This window comes from Typopeltis vanoorti, chromosome 1 (assembly GCF_054136105.1).
Source record: "Typopeltis vanoorti isolate ZY-2024b chromosome 1, IOZ_Tvanoo_1.0, whole genome shotgun sequence".
NCBI classification, from domain to species: domain Eukaryota; kingdom Metazoa; phylum Arthropoda; class Arachnida; order Uropygi; family Thelyphonidae; genus Typopeltis; species Typopeltis vanoorti.
Genome location: NC_143549.1, coordinates 22,782,341 through 22,797,779, shown reverse-complemented (window position 1 = coordinate 22,797,779; position 15,439 = coordinate 22,782,341). Strand labels below are relative to the sequence as shown.

The 15,439-nt window shown below is 35.1% G+C and overlaps 1 protein-coding gene across 1 annotated transcript in view; it reads left to right on the top strand.

Annotated features, from left to right (window-relative positions):
• LOC150109830 (5-aminolevulinate synthase, erythroid-specific, mitochondrial-like) overlaps window positions 1–15,439 on the top strand; it is a 180,870-nt gene that overhangs the window by 55,125 nt on the left and 110,306 nt on the right. The window contains exon 4 of the mRNA XM_090414713.1: window positions 11,351–11,564. Coding sequence (XP_090270839.1) covers window positions 11,351–11,564 — 214 coding nt within the window. The remainder of the gene's footprint in view (window positions 1–11,350; window positions 11,565–15,439) is intronic.

The window sequence follows — 15,439 nt, the reverse complement described above, 5'->3', positions numbered from 1 at the left end:
TACAGATATGCAGAGATTCACATGGAGAAAAGACATGTCTCATTGACTATATTATTGTTGATAATGATTTCTTCATGCTGGTTCAGGATGCAATACTATGCAGAAAATTTGAAATCCAAAGTGTTGTCCAGAATAAAATTGAATGTCATGTTCAAAAAAAATAAAGTGTAAGAAAGTTTTAAAAAGAATTAAAGGCTTTCAGAGGTGAACTGTATGGCTCAAATGCAGAAATATTATTATTCAAGAAAAAATGAATTGTCAATTTTCTGATATGTACCATCAAGGGGTGTATAGGCTTTTATGACAGTACTAAATGATTAAGTTTACGTTATTACTAATCTTTTATTAACAATTTTTCTCGAAATTAGTCTGTTACTTGCCAGCACTCCAGTATTATCTAACATTTTGGTCTTCTATGGCACTTCTAATCAATCCTTTTGGACCTTGGTCTTCTTCTGGTCTCTTTCCTGCTATTTTGGCATCAATTACATGTGTTGCTACCTTTTCCTATCCTAGTCTGTTTTTAAGTGACCATACCAACTTAGATTAGCCTGCTCACACATTCTTGAATGGTAACAATGTCAAGTTATTTCCTAACATCTTTATTTTTAATATGATTCTACCATTGATGTTGTTATCTGTTCAAGCTCCTAATTTTTCTGAAAATTTTCATATCTGTGGTTTTTAATCTTTGATCAAGTGCTTTTATTTATAACCCAACTCTCAGATCCATAACTTAAAACTAGTTTGAATGCTGTCTTGTCTTGTATGACTGATCATCTTATCTGGCTAGAGCCATCCATTAGGGATACCTTTCAAAAACATGAGCATATTGTATCAGTTTTATTTGACATGGAAAAAGCATGTGAAACTGCTTAGAATACTGAAAGACTTTCATAATTTTGGTCTTAGAGGGAATTTCTATCTCTCTCTCTCTCTCTCTCTCTCTCTCTCTCTCTCTCTCTCTCTTTTTATCAAGAACTTTTCTAACCAAATCAGCCAAGTCTAAGTAGGAACTGCCCTCTCTCACCTCTATAATCCAGAAGAGGGAGTCCCACAAGTTTCTCTTTTAAGTGTCACACTTTTGGTATTTAAAGTCAACTCAGGCCATGAAAGACAACTGCAGCAAACCATTGACTATCTCTTGAAGGATGAAGTCTGGATCAGGATGAAGATATCGTCTTTATCCTGACTTAGAACTCTGACTAGGATAATTGCTGTTGCAAGAGTTTCCACTTGGTTATACTATAAATTAAAGATACCAAGAAATTATATTCTTAGTTTAATCCTTTATCCAAGCTTCTGACTGACTTCTTTACTTTGCTGTTTCAAATGAAATGGCATCATTTCAAGCCATAACTACTTTCCTTGTAATTCCATTCCATCATCATCATCATCAAATTCCTGCCATGTACCCTCAAGGGGTGTACAGGATATGACAGTACTACATGAAAAAATTACATCATTACTAACTTCCTATCTACAATTTTCCTCCAAATCAGTCTGTTACTTGTCAAGACTCCAACATTATCAGATCTTATATTTCTATCGTCTAAGGCACTTTGTACCGTATCAATCCACCTATATCTTGGTCTTCCTCTGGGTCGTTTTCCTGCCAACCTGGCAGAGAACACTTGTTTTGCTAATCTTTCCTCTCCCATTCTATTTAAGTGACCATACCATCTGAGATTAGCTCTGCTAACGCATTCCTGGATGCTGACAATGTCAAGTTCTTTCCTAATATCCTCATTTTTAATATGATATTGCCATTGATGCCATCTGTTCACGCCTCTAATCTTTCTCAGGACTCTCATATCTGCGGTCTCTAGTCTTTGGTCAAGTGTTTTACTTCTGACCCAGCTCTCAGATCCATAAGTTAAAATTGGTTTGAACACAGTCTTGTATACAGCTAATTTAGTGTTCCGACTAATTTCTTTCTTATTCCATATGAATTTATTCAATTGACTTCCCACGATACCAGCTTTGCTGATTCTGTTGTCTATTTCTATATTTAGTTTACCATCTTCAGTAAAAATTGTGCCTAAGTAATGTTTTACTTGTTCCACAGGTTCTCCATTCACAACACAGTTGACATTTTCAATGATTCTGCCTATTTTCATTGTCTTTGTCTTTTTATTGCTGACCTTCATACCATATCTATTACAACAGCTATTCAATTTAGTCAGAGAATCTTGCAGACTTGTAGCGGATTTATTTAGAAGTATAACATCATCCGCATAAAACAAAGAGCTGACATTAACATCTCCAATTTTGATATCAGGTTTAATACCACATTCCTTCATAATGTGATCCATATAGATAATGAATAACAAAGGGGATAATGTACATCCTTGTCTCACACCAGATTTAACATTAAACCATCTTCCTGTACTTCCTTCAATTCTAACTGCTGACTCACAACTCAAATAAAGACTAAGTATTGCTTGATATAATGCCCCATTGACACCATACAACTGCAGCGTATTGAATAGCTTCTCTCTTGGCACCTTGTCATATGCCTTTTCCAAATCGACAAAACTTAAATACAGATCTTTGTTATATTCCCATGCTTTCTCGACTATTTGTCGTAAAGTGAAGATCTGATCCTGACAGCCTCTATTTGGCCTGAATCCAGCTTGTTCTTCACCAAGCTTTTCTTCCACAATTCTTCTCAACCGTTTCTCAAGTATACTTGCATAGATCTTGCCAGGAACACTCAGTAGGGAAATACCTCTGTAATTCTCACATTCAGTTTTATTTCCCTTTTTATATATGGGTACTATGAGAGCTCTACTCCAATCATCGGGAATTCGTCCCTCTGTCCAGGCTTTCTGAACTATGCAGTGCAGCCACTGTAAGACTCTTATACCACCATACTTCAGCATTTCTGGTCGAATATCATCTACTCCTGCTGCCTTTCCACATTTCAAGCCTTTGATGGCTTTTTCTACTTCAAGTATGGATATGTATTCCTGACTGCATGCCTGGTCAGTGTTTTGTATCACTGTGCTGTCATCACTGCTTGTTTCATTTAGCAGTTTTTCAAAGTAATTACTCCATACTTCAAGGATATCTTTTTCTCCTGTTTTCATTTCACCTTTATCATCTCTAATTCCTTTTACAGCACTCTTTCCTCCATTCCTAAGCTTCTTCAACAACCTCCAGAATATTTTGCCACCTTCTTGATATTTATTTTCTATATTCTTGCCAAAGTCCTCCCATGACTTTTGTTTAGCTAGTTTTACACACTGTTTAGCTTTCTTACATTTGTCTCTGTATTCTGTAAGAGTAAAAGCTGACTTATTTGCCAGGAACTTTTGATATGCTTTCTTCTTTTCCTTCACTGCCTCTTTAACTTCCTGTGTCCACCAGGGAGTTCTGATTTTTTTATCTTTGCACACAACCTCACCACATGCCTCTCTGGCAGAATCAATCAATGTTTCCTTCAGAGTTTGCCACTGAATCTCCAAGGTTTGATTCCTGTTCTCAAACTCTTTCATTTTCTTTTCAATAATATTTCTGTATTTTAGTCTACAGTTTACATCTGAGAGCTGCTCAACTTTTATTCGCTTTAAAACTTTCTTACATGTTATTCTTTTCAATATGAAATTCAATTTTATCCTGCTCAAGACTAAATAGTGATCACTTCCAATTTCAAATCCTCTGTACACTCTGGTGTCCTGCACCAGGGAGAAAACATCTATCAACAATAACATAGTCAATGAGACTTTTCTTATTCCTAGCCTCTTCTCTCCATGTGAATTTGTGCACATTTTTATGTTGGAACATGGTGTTAGTAATAACCAGTCCATGTCCTGAGCAGAAATCCAACAGATATTTGCCATTATTATTAGCTTTGCTCTTTTCTCCAAATTTTCCCAAAATATTTTTGTATGTCTCACAATCATTTCCTACTCTACTATTTAGATCCCCAACAAGGACCAACTTTTCCTTTTTCATTGTGTCAGTTGCTTTTTCTAAAGCCTCAAAAAATTCCTCCACTTCTACCTTAGTTGAACCTTCTGTGGGACCATAGGCACAAATAAGTCTCATTGTCCAGTTCCCCATTCTCATATTTGCCCACATTACTCTACTTGAGACTGACTGCCATTCAAGAAGATTAGCCTCGTATTTTGTGTTGAATACTATGGCTACTCCTTCTTTTCCTTGATTGTTATTGCCTGAATATAACATTTTGTATTTATTGCTCAGAAAGATCTCACCAGTTTTGGTCTTTTTTGTTTCAGTCACCCCTATTATGTCGATCTGGTACTTATCTAATTCCTCAGCTAGCTCCATTTCTTTGCCATTCAGGCTTCTTACATTGATAGTACCGATCTTTAACTCTGGTGATGTTGAGTTGGGGTTTGTTTTCAGATTTGTTCCAGTAGCTGACTTTTCGCTGTTCGCCCTGGTTCCCTGGCGAAAACAACGGGGGCCTTGTTTAACCGGGCGACGCCCCAGCCGGCATGAAATTTTGTCATGTTGTACCATCATTTTTTTTTCCATTGTTATTATTATTACCAGAGATCTCCTGGGAGTTGGGGACTCATTGAGAGAGAGCCCTATATCAACCACACCAACTGTCTTCAATTCATCTTCAATTCATTTACCCGTATGTACTCGTGACCTCCAAAGGTAATCCATTCCAATCGCCCACTGCTCTGTGAGAGAAATGTGCAGCTCTCGCCACTTTCTTGCCTGTGCTCATTCTCAACTTTCACAGATGCCTGTTCATCGTCTTCCATCCTCCAAAAAATTAAAAATTCCATCTACTGGTATACTATATGATTCTTTCAGAAGTTTGTAGGTCTCTATCATATCACTACTGTTTGCCAGTGTCTGCAGTCCACAAATTTGCAGTCTCTCCTTATAATCTACATTCTACAGTTTTAAAAATTAACAAGGTTTGACTCGTAGACTTTTTTTTTTATTAAAAATTAATGTTACTCTGACAAGTTTTGCTTTCCATGTGACTGACAGCATGTTCAGAAAGATATTTATTAAAACAAACAAAAAAAACCTCAAACATTTTTTAATAACCATTATTTATTTAAATTGAAAAAGTTCTGGATTAATAGTTTAATGTGTATCATTAGGCACACCATGTGCAGTCTATATATTGTTGTTTTTCATATAGTGAAACTTGTGGAGTATCCAGTAAATAAAGTTATTTACTTTTTTTTTTTTTTAACTCCACAGTAAATAAAAAAAAATTATTTACATATGCCACAGTTATTTGCTGTGGCATATGTGCTATATGCCACAGTAAATAACTTTTTTATTATGTAAATTTTCATCTTATGTCTCGTAAAACATCATCAGTACAATGATCGAACAATAGGAATTCAATTCCTATTGTTTGAACATTGTACTGGTGTCTTATGAGACATAAGATGAAATATTTACATAATAAAAAAATTATTTGCTGTGGCATACGTGTTATTCTATAGTTTATATATTGTTGTGTAAACTCTATGTAATGGTACATATATCAGTTGATGACTTCTTGATGTGATAAAGTATAAGCTCTTTGTTTCTATTTTTTCTATTCCATTTGCTCATAGAGCGAATGATTTTGAAGACTCCTTGAGCAACTTGACGAATTATTCTCTTCTAAGTAAAGCATGGAGGAAACTTGCCAATTTACCATGTGACCTGTGAAAATGTGTGCTGCGAGTCAACTTTTTATCTCCTCCCTTGTTTTCAATATTGTTTACATGTTCTTTTTTATGGATTTGAAAACTTCTCTCAGTTTCACCTACTTATACCTTTCTGCATTGTATATTCTGAGATGTTTGTAAAATAGAACATTGTCTTTAGAAGAAACGTAGGATAATTTTCAAACTTCAAACTAGTTAACTGATCGACTGATTTTACTTGGGCTATTTTTCTTGATGTGTTGCCAATGTATGGTAAGGAGCCATGCCTTTATAATTAATTTTATTATTATTATTATTATTTTGGTAACCTCCATGGAGTCAACAAGACTCGATGTTGCTGGTTGAGTGGAGGACCACTCAACCAGCAACATGTCTACCATAATGAGATTTAAAGTTATTTCCACTACCTGCATTCCACTCGCCAACAACTCTCCACACAAAATATCATTCTTCACCATATTTTTATACAACTTCAGAGATGACTTCTCATTCTTTCCATCTTAACATACACTTTTTTTTATAATTCTTTCTGTATTAATCTGATAGACCTTCAAATTAGTTAAGGTTTAGTTAATCATATCCCCTCTTTCCCTTCTATGTAATCCACATTCCATCAAATGCTCTTAATAACCAAGGTCATCTTTTGACCCCTCTAGTGTTTTCGTGTCACGCTGAAAACCAGGTGACTAAATCTGAGCACAATAGTCCATATGTGGCCTGACCAATGCCTTATATAGAGTAACCACCACCTACTTATCCCTACACATTTATGTACTTTTTTATCAAAGCAACAATACAATGTGTGGTCTTAGTAGTACTTGCGATGTACCCTCGGAACTTCAGTCCACTGTCCGCCATCACTCCAAGATCCTGAATTTCATCCACTTTCTAAAGTATAGCTCCACCAATAGAGTACATTGCCTTATATATCTGTATTCCAAAGTGTAACATCTTGCATTTATTGATATTAAAATTGCAACTCCACTCATTTGTTATTTGTCTATTCAAATCTTCCTGTAGAGAATTAATTAACATCAGCATTACTCTCGATAATTCTACCTAACTTTGCATCATTGGCAAACATTTGAAGATTCTCAGTCAATCCACATGAAATATCATTAACAAATAAGTTAAAGTTAAACAGTAGGGGGTCCGAGAAGAAAACCCTGAGGTATGCCACTAGTCTCCTTCCTTTTCTGAGACACTGTACCATCATACTCAACTTGCTGGTATCGTTCAGAAAGCTAATCTCTGATCATTCAAACCAATATACCTGTCTATTCTTATCCTCTGCAGCTTGTACATCAAGTTATGTGATAATCTATCAAAAGCTTTTGCAAAATCCAATAATATCACTGTGATTCTCTCTTATCCAACATATACATTACCTTATCATAAAACATAAGCAGATTACTAAAATAAGACCTACCCTTCACGAACCCATGCTGACCATCATATAGAATTTTATGTTCATCAACCCAATTCCGTATTCTCCTAATTTTACCAACATTATACATACTGGTCTACAATTGGAAACTTCTGTTCTCTAACCATTCTTGTGGATTGTGGAAGGTATTATTTTACTTTCTTTCCAGTCCTTAGGAAACTTCTACACTCCAAGACTTTCATTAAATAACCAAGTCAGGGGCATGGCTAACTCTTTTGTGCATTCTTTAAAAATGTGGTGATATACCATCCATTCTTATTAACTCTCCACACAAAAAAATCCTTCTTCACCACATTCTTATACAACTTTCATCTAACCCAAGTAGCACTTGATACATCTCTGAATCCTTGCCTCCCTTCTACATGTTACACATGTTAATAATTGCATTCAGAATGTTACATTCATAAAAGATTGCATGCTTATCTACTAAGCAGGAAATTATGACCATCTGAGGAGTATACTCAGTTCTGCACTTTGGTAACAGTTGTTGCATGGGAAAGATATTGACAGTGCATGAGAAGTGTTTAAAAATACTTAAATAATGCAAGATCAGAATGTGTCCCTCGAATTTGAAAAATAAATAGAGGAGTGAAATGGATGTGTAATCTAATTAAGGAAGAGATTTGTAAAAAAAAAAAAAAAAATAAAAAAAAAATAAATAAATAAAATAAAATAAAAAAAAACGTGGATGGAATACTGTGTGGATGTTGTCAATTATAATAATTAAAAGCAGCAGACCAGAAGAGTCGCAAGTGTTGTATGGAAAGCTAAGTCTAAGTGTGAAAAGAAACTGCCTCTGCAAGCTTAAATAAATCCCAAAAGAATTCTATAATTATATTTGATGATGATATGCTATAATTGTGGACATGTGAAAATGGCTTTCAGTTCAGTGTTAATAAATGTCAGGTCACATGCTTTGGTATGATTAGATATCCAGTGTTATAATACATTGGTGAGATTATGCTAGAAGAAACTGATCAGGCTAGGGATCTTGGAGTTTTAGTAGACAGGAAGTTGAAGTTCAAGGATCATATAGCAAAAATTGCAAATACAATTCAGGGAATAATTACAATGCTGAAACGAATCTTGATATATAAAGATAGTCATTTTGCTTCTTTACAAGGCCTTGATGATGCCTTACATGGACTATTGCATACAGGTTTAGTCTCCTAGTTTCCATGGTGATTCTGATATGATGGAAGAGTGTGTGTGTCAAAAATGATATCAGAATTGTGGAATGTTAATTATGAAGACATTTAGAATTTGTAGACTGCAGATTTTTTTCATCTGGGAACTTGGGTTTATTGATATGATATACATAGTTAAATTTGTATGATTTTTGATCGATGACTTTCAATAAATTTTTTCCTATCGAATTACTTTTCATCTTTCTAACAACAATTTTTGTCTATGGTGATCAGTTATTTATCAGTTCTCCAATATGGACACATCTAATATTTGTTTTCTGTGGCAGGAAGATGATCTTGGTTAACCTTGATTAATAGCATTTTTTCTTTCTAGTTTACCTGTACATCATAATAAGAATCAAATCTGAAAAATCAAATTAAGAAAAGACCAAGAAGAATGTTGGGAGAGTGGAGAGTATTATCTGATATTCTGATCACTAGCTGGATGAGGTCATTGCTTATAGTACATACCTTTTGCATTCCTTCCAGCTTGGTCAGCAGAAGTGGAAAAGTCTAGCAAGATAACTACAGTTTTTGGCTAGTTGGACTGCAGAAAATCAAGTTTAAGGTTCATTTTCAAAAATTTGAGATTTCATTTTGCATTTTGATAATAAACATCCTCTGGGAGTTATCCAGTTTTTGATGAAGGAAGCACAATCTTTGACCATTAAAATTCTTTATTATGATATTGAGTTCTTACTCATTTACTATGTTTGGGATTATTTTAAGCAATGTAATATAATGCTAAGCCATTATGTTAAGGTGAGATAATATTCAGTTGAAACATTGGCATTGTAGGAAATTTTCTTTTCTAGTTTAATACTTTCCTGGCTAAAGAAGAAACTCTTGGCATAACAACAGCCAGACTAGGCTTATTTGTTAGATATCTAAAAACTTTTAGATATTCAGTAAAAAACATGTTTTCATGTATAATATTAAAAGCTTTTTTTTAAATTGTATTGCTAGATAAGAATTTTAGTTATAAAGTATAACATTTAATTACCTCCTTTTCTTCTTGCTGATTTCCCAAATAAGAGGTTTTGTATTGTTTCTGAATAAGAGGGATGTGTAAATAATAGTTTTTACATTTCTAAGTTCTGACTTCAATGATAAGTAATATCCCTGAGAACAAAGTCTTGCAGCCAAGATGAAAAAAAAGTATATTTCAGATGAATAAGCTTTGTACTATTATTCTGCAATTACTGAATTTCACTTTTAATAGTATGGGTTAACCAGGGAACACTAGTATTCACAGTGCCTGTTGGTTATATTTTTAGTTACATATTTAACATAAAGAATCATAGAAAGTTTATTTTTTACTAGGTTAGACTATAATAAATTTAGTTTAATCCTTTATCCCAGTGAGAGCAAACAAAGTTTATGCCTGAAAATATCTTCAGGACTGAATATAGTGTTGTACTATCTTACCTGGGTAACTAGTACAACACCAGGCAACTGTAGCAAAGGTGGAGCAAGCTACCAACATTTCTATCCCAGTATCTCCCATAATGCAAAACACATCTCCTTGTGGATATGTATCTGTGGAACAAGTAAAACATTTCAGCTATTTAGGCACGATTTTTACTGAAGATGGTAAATTAAATATAGAAATAGACAACAGAATCAGCAAAGCTGGTATGGTGGGAAGTCAATTGAATAAATTCATATGGAATAAGAGAGAAATTAGTCGGAACACTAAATTAGCTGTATACAAGACAGTATTCAAACCATTTTTAACTTATGGATCTGAGAGCTGGGTCAGAAGCAAAACACTTGACCAAAGACTAGAGACCGCAGATATGAGAATCCTGAGAAAGATTAGAGGCGTGAACAGATGGCATCAATGGCAATATCATATTAAAAATGAGGATATTAGGAAAGAACTTGACATTGTCAGCATCCAGGAATGCGTTAGCAGAGCTAATCTCAGGTGGTATGGCCACCTAAATAGAATGGGAGAGGAAAGATTAGCAAAACAAGTGTTCTCTGCCAGGTTGGCAGGAAAACGACCCAGAGGAAGACCAAGATATAGGTGGATTGATGCGGTACAAAGTGCCTTAGACGATAGAAATATAAGATCTGATAATGTTGGAGTCTTGACAAGTAACAGACTGATTTGGAGGAAAATTGTAGATAGGAAGTTAGTAATGATGTAATTTTTTCATGTAGTACTGTCACATCCTGTACACCCCTTGAGGGTACGTGGCAGGAATTTGATGATGATGATTGTGCATTAAGGGATTGGCCATTACCCAGACTAGTTTCAACCTTTATTGAGGTCTCTTCAGTGGGAGCCAGACCCAGAGTTAGAGATACCAGGCAGAAGCAGTAGCAAAGCCATCTTTACCACCTTGCTACTGCTTCTCCAACTCTGGGCCTGGCTACCACTGAAGAGACCTCAATAAAGGTCGAAACTAGTGTGGGTAGTGGCCAATCCCTTAATGCATAACAGGAAATGTGTTTTGCATTATGGGAGATACTGGATAGGAGTGTTGGTAGCTTGCTTAGTTTGTTCTCACTGGGATAAAGGATTAAACTAAATTTATTATAAAGAATCGTAATGACATTATAGTAAAAATAGTTGCATGGTAAACGTATTAAAACAAAGAAGACTGAGGTATAGTATGCATAACAGTTATTCTGTGATGGAGGGAAAGAATTATACTAATGAAGCATTGGCGAGTGTTCAAAATCTAATAGATGAATACCGTTATCTACAGTATCCCATAATTAACAATCCTCCATTCATTTTTTATAAAATGATCATACATCAGAATATGTCTACTTCAGATGGCAGCTGCTACAGAAACTATCAAGGCAGGTGGATTATCTCTGCTTTGCCACACTTAAAGCCATTTAAAAATTTTATAATTGAATTTTCTTATGTTTATGCTTCCAAAATTAAAAATATTGTTGCCTTCTACTTCATGATGAAAGTTTTTTATATAACTACATCACTACGTTATATTTTTTATATAACTCATCACTACATTGATCACTGCAGAAATGCTATTCATTTATCCTGTACTAATAGAAAAATGTAACATTTACAGGAAATTCTTTTGCTTATGAAGAATTTTTTGAAGACCAGATAGCAAAAAAGAAAAAAGATCATTCCTACCGTATTTTTAAGAAGGTTAATCGAATGGCACAGAATTTTCCCTATGCTCAAGAGTACAGAAATGGAAAAATACATGATGTTCTGGTGTGGTGTAGCAATGATTATTTAGGCATGAGTCGTCATCCAGTTGCTGCACAAGCTGCAAAGTGAGTAGCTAGACTATTCAATTAAAAATATTTAAAATTTTTACTGAAAAAGAGAGCCAAAAGGCTCCACTTCAACGATGCAAAAATTATTCAAATGCATCTCTGAAGTGAAGCCTTTTGGCTCTCTTTTTCATTAATTCTTGGTGCCTTTTGTGATATGACACCATTTTTAGCAACTCGTATGGTAAAGTATAAGTTCTGCATCACTTCAACCTGAGTCTTTACAGATATTACTCCCAATGATGAGACCTCAATAAAGGTTGAAACCGGTCTGGGTAGTGCCCCCCCCATAATGTATAACACCATACATGTCTGCTAGGAGATGTGTTTTACATTATGTGAAATACTAAGGATAGTGATCAGAGCTTACTCCACCTTTACTACAAGTTGTCCCTATCATGAAAGGTTTGCTTACGCTTGGATCCACCGAAACTTTTATAGTTTCTATGAAACTCTTGTAGTTTCTCTTTTCAGCTTTGAAATAATGTTGGATTCAATATCCATGTATTTTGAATAGTTTTTCTAAAATTTTTAAATATTGCTTTAAATATAAATTGTATTAAAATGCAATCTGACCTAATGTCCAATCCTCACCTTCTCGTGGTGCACCCTGTTGGTTATCTGTTTGGATACTGAACGAATGACGATGGGCTGGCAATTTGGGATTTAGCTGACCAAATTGTATTCTTATTGGTTAAACCAAAATAAAAAATGATGGCACAACATGAAAAATTTCATGCCAGCTGGGGGCGTCGCCCGGTTAAACAAGGTCCCCATTGTTTTCGCCAGGGAACCAGGGCGAACAGCGAAAAATCAGTTACTGGAACAAATCTGAAAACAAACCCCAACTCAACATCACCAGAATTAAAGATCGGTATTTTCAACATAAGAAGCCTGAATGGCAAAGAAATGGAGCTAGCTGAGGAATTAGATAAGTACCAGATCGACATAATAGGTATGACTGAAACAAAAAAGACAAAAACTGGAATGATCTTTCTGAGCAATAAATACAAAATGTTATATTCAGGCAATGACAATCAAGCAAAAGAAAGAGTAGCCATAGTATTCAACACAAAATACGAGGCTAATCTTCTTGAATGGCAGGCAGTCTCAAGTAGAGTAATGTGGGCAAATATGAGAATGGGGAACTGGACAATGAGACTTATTTGTGCCTATGGTCCCACAGAAGGTTCTACTAAGGTAGAAGTGGAGGAATTTTTTGAAGCTTTAGAAAAAACAACTGGCACAAAGAAAAAGGAAAAGTTGGTCCTTGTTGGGGATCTAAATAGCAGAGTAGGAAGTGATTGCCTGACATACAAAAATATATTGGCAAAATTTGGAGAAAAGAACAAAGCTAATAATAATGGCAAATATCTGTTGGATTTCTGCTCAGGGCATGGATTAGTTATTACTAACACCATGTTCCAACATAAAAATGTGCACAAATTCAAATGTAGAGAAGAGGCAAGGAATAAGAAAAGTCTCATTGACTATGTTATTGTTAATAGTGATGTTTTCTCCCTGGTGCAGGACACCAGAGTGTATAGATGATTTGAAATTGGAAGTGATCACTATTTAGTCTTGAGCAGGATGAAATTGAATTTCATATTGAAAAGAATGATATGTAAGAAAGTTTTAAAGCGAATAAAAGTTGAGCAGCTCTCAGATGTGAACTGTAGACTAAAATACACAAAGATTATTGAAGAAAAAAGGAAAGAGTTTGAGAACAGGAATCAAACCTTGAAGATTCAGTGGCAAGCCTTGAAGAAAGCCCTAATTGATTCAGCTAGAGAGGCATGTGGTGAAGTTGTCTGCAAGGATAAAAAAAATCAGAGCTCCATGGTGGATACAGGAAGTTAAAGAGGCAGTGAAGGAAAAGAAGAAAGCATATCAAATGTTCCTGGCAAATAAGTTAGCTTGTGCTCTTAGAGAATACAGAGACAAATGCAAGAATGCTAAACAGTGTGTAAAACTAGCTAAACAAAAGTCATGGGAGGACTTTGACAAGAGTGTAGAAAATAAATATCAAGAAGGTGGCAAAATATCCTGGAGGTTGTTGAAGAAGCTTAGGAATGGAGGAAAGAGTGCTGTAAAAGGAGTTAGAGATGATAAAGGTGACATGAAAATGGGAGAAAAAGATATCCTTGAATTATGGAGTAATTACTTTGAAAAACTGCTAAATGAAACAAGCAGTGATGACAGCACAGTGGTAAAACACACTGACCAGGCATGCAATCAGGAATATATATCCATACTTGAAGTAGAAAAAGCCATCAAAGGCTTGAAATGTGGAAAGGCAGCAGGAGTAGATGATATTCAACCAGAAATGCTGAAGTATGATGGCATAAGAGTCTTACAGTGGCTACACTGCATAGTTCAGAATGCCTGGACAGAGGGATGAATTTCCAACGATTGGAGTACAGCTCTCATAGTACCCATATATAAAAAGGGGAGATAAAACTGAATGTGAGAATTACAGAGGTATTTCATTACTGAGTGTTTCTGGCAAGATCTATGCAAGTATACTTGAGAAACGGTTGAGAAGAATTGTGGAAGAAAGGCTTGGTGAAGAACAAGCTGGATTCAGGCCAAATAGAGGCTGTCAGGATCAGATCTTCACTTTACGACAAATAGTCGAGAAAGCATGGGAATATAACAAAGATGTATTTAAGTTTTGTCGATTTGGAAGAGGCATATGACAAGGTACCAAGAGAGAAGCTGTTGAATACGCTACAGTTATATGGTGTCAGTGGGGCATTGTATCAAGCAATACTTAGTCTTTATTTGAGTTGTAAGTCAGCAGTTAGAATTGAAAGAAATACAGGAAGATGGTTTAATATTAAATCTGGTGTGAGACAAGGATGTACATTATCTGCTCTGTTATTCATTATCTATATAGATCACATTATGAAAGAAAGTGGTATTAAACATGATATCAAAATTGGAAATGCTAATGTCATCTCTTTGCTTTATGCAGATGATGTTAGACTTCTAAATAAATCCGCTACAAGTCTACCAGATTCTCTGACTAAATTGAATAACTGTTGTAATAGATATGGTATGAAGGTCAGCAATGAAAATAGGCAGAATCATTGAAAATGTCAACTGTGTTGTGAATGGAGAACCTGTGGAACAAGTGAAACATTTCAGCTACTTAGGCACGATTTTTACTGAAGATGGTAAATTAAATATAGAAATAGACAACAGAATCAGCAAAGCTGGTATGGTGGGAAGTCAATTGAATAAATTCATATGGAATAAGAGAGAAATTAGTCGGAACACTAAATTAGCTGTATACAAGACAGCGTTCAAACCAGTTTTAACTTATGGATCTGAGAGCTGGGTCAGAAGTAAAACACTTGACCAAAGACTAGAGACCACAGATATGAGAGTCCTGAGAAAGATTATAGGCATGAACAGATGGCATCAATGGCTATATCATGTTAAAAATGAGGAAATTAGGAAAGAACTTGACATTGTCAGCTTCCAGGAATGCTTTAGCAGAGCTAATCTCAGGTGGTATTGTCACTTAAACAGAATGGGTGAAGAAAGATTAGCAAAACAAGTGTTATCTGCCAGGTTGGCAGCAAAACGACCCAGAGGAAGATCAAGATATAGTGGATTGATACGGTACAAGGTATCTTAGACGATAGAAATACAAGCTCTGATAATGTTGGAGTCTTGACAAGTAACAGGCTGATTTGGAGGAAAATTAGATAGGAAGTTAGTAATGATGTAATTTTTTTCATGTAGTACTATCATATTCTGTACACCTGTTGAGGGTATATGGCAGGAATATGATGATGATTAAAATGCAATATTATACTGTATTTTAAAATATTGCCAATTTTGGAAGCATAATCAGATATATCTGG